Source organism: Notolepis coatsorum, assembly GCF_963971535.1.
Source record: "Notolepis coatsorum genome assembly, chromosome: 1".
In the NCBI taxonomy this organism is placed as follows: Eukaryota; Metazoa; Chordata; class Actinopteri; order Aulopiformes; family Paralepididae; genus Notolepis; species Notolepis coatsorum.
In genome coordinates, this window is record NC_140165.1 from 235,067,278 (window position 1) to 235,072,258 (window position 4,981).

At 47.7% G+C, this 4,981-nt stretch overlaps 1 protein-coding gene across 1 annotated transcript in view; it reads left to right on the forward strand.

Moving 5' to 3' along the window:
* Positions 1-1,487: 1,487 nt before the first annotated feature.
* The window catches only part of LOC311224313 (transforming growth factor beta-1 proprotein-like), a gene marked incomplete at its 3' end in the record, with an annotated part of 8,022 nt that continues 4,528 nt past the window's right edge, over positions 1,488-4,981 (forward strand). Inside the window, exon 1 of the mRNA XM_084309251.1 lies at positions 1,488-3,901. Within this exon, the coding sequence (XP_084165377.1) occupies positions 3,571-3,901 (331 nt within the window). The 5' untranslated portion in view covers positions 1,488-3,570. The remainder of the gene's footprint in view (positions 3,902-4,981) is intronic.

The window sequence follows — 4,981 nt, forward strand, 5'->3', positions numbered from 1 at the left end:
CGCACGTCGTATCGTGGGTGAGGCTTCAACTTATTGGGTAACTCTACTTCTGTATTCACCTGCACCGTATTTATACGCTTAGATGAATAAACTAGTACCAGCTTTATTCCTGTCTCATATCCTTGCGCAGTACCGTTCATGTCCAGGCATGTCCCCGGCGGTGACTTTGAACCAGACCTTGAAGGTATGGCCATGGCGCCTGTGGACCGCTGTCCAATAGGAGAATGAAATATTATGGTCTGTACTAGGCTAAAGGGATATTCCGTGTATATGTACAAGGAATATACAAGGGATATCAAACGATATACAAATATTATGCAATATATATCAATCAATAAATATATATATTCGGTTTAATCTGATCCTTCGTAACAATTATCATCTTTATTATTATTATTATTATTATGGGTTACCCCACTTGACATTTAGGCTACTACACATTGTACAATAAAATAAATAGTTTTTTTCCCTCCATCACATGGGTGACCCAAATATGCCCATCTGCTGAGAATAAAGAATGGGTGTCATTCATTTAGAAACGCTTCAGATTCCCGCCTTCTCAATAATAGCAGTGTATATTATCTTTCACCACCAGGAGGCACTGCACACCAATTAAAACTCTTCAATGCCAAGTTTACAAGCCAAGACAAGTAAACTGTTGTTATTTGATAAGCACCCTCTTTAAATGTAACCATCCATGTCAATCAGTGCTGAATTGCATAGTCGTGGATGGTTGGAGGATTATATTATGGTATCATGGCACAATTGTAAAAAAAAATAAATAAAAAGAACTCTGTCATGTGGTATTTTAGGGGATTTTACTCTGCCTGTCACAGTTAAAAGTTCTATTGTTCCTCTTTGACAGATCATTCGAGAGGCCTGATGAGTGTCTGGCACGTCATTAGTTTCTCACTGAACAGAGACTGTAGATACAAGGCACTAATCTGCGTGTAAACCATAAAGCAGTCACAGGCCCTAATGTATTACAGGGGATTTTCAACCTCATCATACCGTCGTTCCTTCCTCAGGTGTTGAGTCATCCTTTAAACATAAATTATATGGTTTATATATAGTTTATTTACCCCCCCCCCCCCTTCCCTTATGAAAACACAGTTCCACCTCTCCAACCTTAGACAGAGGAATCCCGTACACAGAACGGCCCTGTTGGCTCTCTCTCCATCCTGTCACATTCACCGCTCTACTTATAGACCCGCCGTTGCCAGCAGAGGAGCGGAGCACCAGGGCTCCTTTTCCACCTGGCAGCCGCTCACCTTCAGCTGGCACCAGGTGAATGCGGCGGTCAGTCGGCGAGACACTGGTGCCGTGCAAGGGCTTGTTGACACACGTCAGTCATCGCAGCCGGAGAGTGCCAGACGGGCCAGAGAGAGGGAGAGCGTGGGGGGGAAGCCGGTGGCACTAAGTCAGTCATTCAGCCGCGTGCTCGGAGCTCCTGGCTTCCTGCTGTGGCCAGAGAGCAGGCAGTATAGAGCTCTGTTTAACAGCAGATGTTTTACACTGCGGCCGTTACCCTCATTTCCTGGGCGGAGAGCTCTCGGCTCTATTAGACGAGTAACAGGAACCAGAGAAAAAAAGAAGAGTGAGAGAAAGAGAGAGGGAGGGAGTGAAAGAGAAACAGAGAGAGAGAGAGAGAGAGAAGTTAGCTGAGCTCCCACAAATCACTTTGTCACCAGCAAGCTCTGACAAGCACCAAGAGAGAGAGGGAGCTCACAGAAGAGTGAGAGAGAGAGCGAGAGGGAGAGAGAGAGAGGGGAACAGGGGAGACAGTTAAATAGAGGGGCAGTGGGGAGAAGAGTTGTATCAGGGAGGATAGGAAAGGTGTGAAGGAAACGACACGAGGGCGTAAAGAAGGAGATTCCGATGGATGGATAGAGGAGAGTGTAGAGAAGCGACTGCAATCCGATCCCCAAGGCAGTGTGAGTTGAGAGGACTTGTTACTCCTGATACTGCTGTTGTTACTGCTGCGGCTGTCAGGCGAGGCTCTGGTTGGTACCCTCATTTATGGACGTAGTCTGTTAAGCTCCTTTCATTTAGTTATTAGTGACTAAAGGAGTGCATTGTTGTTGTTGTTGTTGTTGTTGTTGTTGTTGTTGTTGTTGTTGTATTTCCTGATGGCATACCTGTTTGAACTGTTTTCACCTCAGGCTCTGGCAATAGACTTTTAAACATTTTCATGTGTGTGTGAGAGAGCCGAGACGTAGTTACAGAGAGAGAGATGTTCAATGTTTTGTGCATTGTGTTTTAGTAAATGTGCGGTTCTAAGGCGTTGAAGGGCATTTCTGTTGAAGCACCGCTCTGTGTGGATCACATGCTGGTATTGTTAAAAAGAGGTAGTCAGAGCAGGGAACTGTAAATGTTTGTCAGATGTTTTCCGATCTCCGCCTTCGACTCCTCGCTCACTTGCTTGACTGCCGTGGGGTCTTGTGTTGTGAGAGTGCCGTGGTAGAATAGGAAGACAGAGTCAGTGGGAGTCAGAATTACTGTACTTTGTCCGCCTCTACCTCCACTATCTGATTCACTCCGGGCCGACTCAAGTCCACCGAGAGATTTATCTGGCCTGCAAAGGAAGCCAGAGGTCATCTGATCAAACTTCAGAGACAAAGATATAGGAAGGCCCCCTTTTTTCCACTTTGAGAACAGGACACAGCCCAGTTCATTTCCCCTCCGATGGAAAGCGTTTTTCGAGAGGGCATACTTTAAGAGCACATATGCACACAGGATATGTTTTGTTTTGGACACGTTAAGAGGCTGCAATAACTCAAAAGAGTAATCTGGCACCGGAGTGGCTTGAGACAAGAAGGGAAGTAGTGTCAGTTAGAGAAGCCTTGGAGTCATTTAGTCGGTGAAGGCCGGACTCTGCCAACACACACTCTGGTGCAGAGGCTGCTCCCCTCACACTCACTCTGCCGCTCTCTGGAGCCGCGTAAAGGGAAACGGCTCCACGATCTTAAGTGGAACTGTGCACATTGACCGAGAGGATTGATATCATACTGTCATTTTCTTTTAGGCTCGAAATCATATCGAAACCGGAGCGGTCTCACGGCGGTGCCGGCGGACGGATTGCGGTGGATTGTTTTTCGGGGGCCTCTGGGCACCGTGACGTGACGGCCCCCTGGGTGTCGGGGGCGCTGTGTATAGGCTGTGTTTACATTTGACAGCTCTGTTTTGCCGTGGCTTTGGGTGTCTGGGACGACATTGTGTTGTTACCTGTGGCTGAGTCAGAGGCTGGCTCATCTCAGGCCGTCTAGAGGCTCCTTGGGATTTTCCCTTCCTGTTCTTCTGCAGAGCAAGCAATAGCACTAGCTGGTTTCTCACAGCAGCAGTGACAGCAGTAGTGCCAGAAGCAGCTGAGCGGAGCGCACTGAACCTCCAGGACTCTCTCCACACTGTTCCAACTGTCCTGCAGACTGTAAACACCTTGCGTCAGTCGCACCTTCTCCGCAGAGTGATTCACTCCTCCCTAAGGGAGGCAGCCAGTGAAGGGAGACCTGAGAGGGAGAAAGGACTCGCCGACCACTCCGCATACTGTAAGTGGTCGTCCCGGAAGGCACCATGAGGCTGCTGTGCTTGGCCCTGGCGGCTCTGTGCGTGGCGAGCGGCGCGCGCGGCATGTCCACCTGCAAGACGCTGGACCTGGAGCTGGTGAAGAAGAAGCGCATCGAGGCCATCAGGGGCCAGATCCTCAGCAAGCTGCGGCTGCCCAAGGAGCCCGAGGCGGAGCAGGCCGGGGAGGAGGAGGACATCCCGGCGCCGCTGCTGTCGCTCTACAACAGCACCGAGGAGATGCTGAAGGAGCAGCGCTCCCTGCCGCAGCCCATCTCCACGCAGCAGGAGGAGGAGGAGTACTTCGCCAAGGAGCTGCACCGGTTCCTCATGAAGCGAGGTGAGTGGAGAAGAGATGTATCATCATCATCAACCTTTATTTATTCTCGAAATTACAATTGAGGTCACCCTCATTTTCAATGTAGTCGAGACTGTACAGACATTTCAACACACACATTTCTACAATATAACGATAATAAATATTAATAGCTATCTACATAGTACTCTACATAGTACTATATATTGATTGATTGATTGATATTTTTGTGTCTTACATACAGATGTTTGTATCTGTAGCCCATATGGGCTTACAAGACGCATAAACAGTAAGTGATCATATAGACCAAGAAAGATGGCCACAAAAGAAAACATAATAACAAGCTGTAAAGAAACAAGCGGAATTCATATCAAATTATATAGGATATAATGTGTTTTGTCTTAAGCTATAAATACGTTACACATAAAGCCACACGGCGTGAATGCAAACACGCACACACAGTCGAGTCATGCATGTGGTTTGTGGTTCAATAGCTGATGGTTTAGCTGCGTTGGACAACCATATTACTATTAGCTATTTAATTTACTAACTAATAATAAGTATTTCCCTATATGAAGTACATCAAGGCTCACTGCTCAAGACTCACTCACACACACACACACACACACACACACACACACACACACACACACACACACACACACTCACACGTACCGGTACTTGAACCAAAAACGTGGTCACGGGTCAATTCCTCTGTTAACCAAATGCTGAAAGGCAACCTGTAATTTGAACCAGCGGTCTCAGCCACAGTGATTGACTGCTCTCAAACTCATATGCCCATAAATCCCCTCAGCACCCCTTCCCTTCTCCGGCAAACGTCTCCAGGCAGCTTGTAAGATCACAGGTTTAATAAGTTAGCGGGACTTGCATGCGTTGCATCTGTTATGATGCTCTGTCTTAATTGGTATCCAAGGCATTTTTACTGCGCTGTTGTTTGTTCGGCTAGCGTCGACGCCGGGGCCAAAGCGCTATTTCTCTTGGCTCTTAATTGTGAAATGAGCTGTCCATGTGTTATGATAACTGATTTCTGCGCCGCTCCGTTGCGCTGCCCTCTCTCTCACGACTCGGGGCACCCCCCCCCCC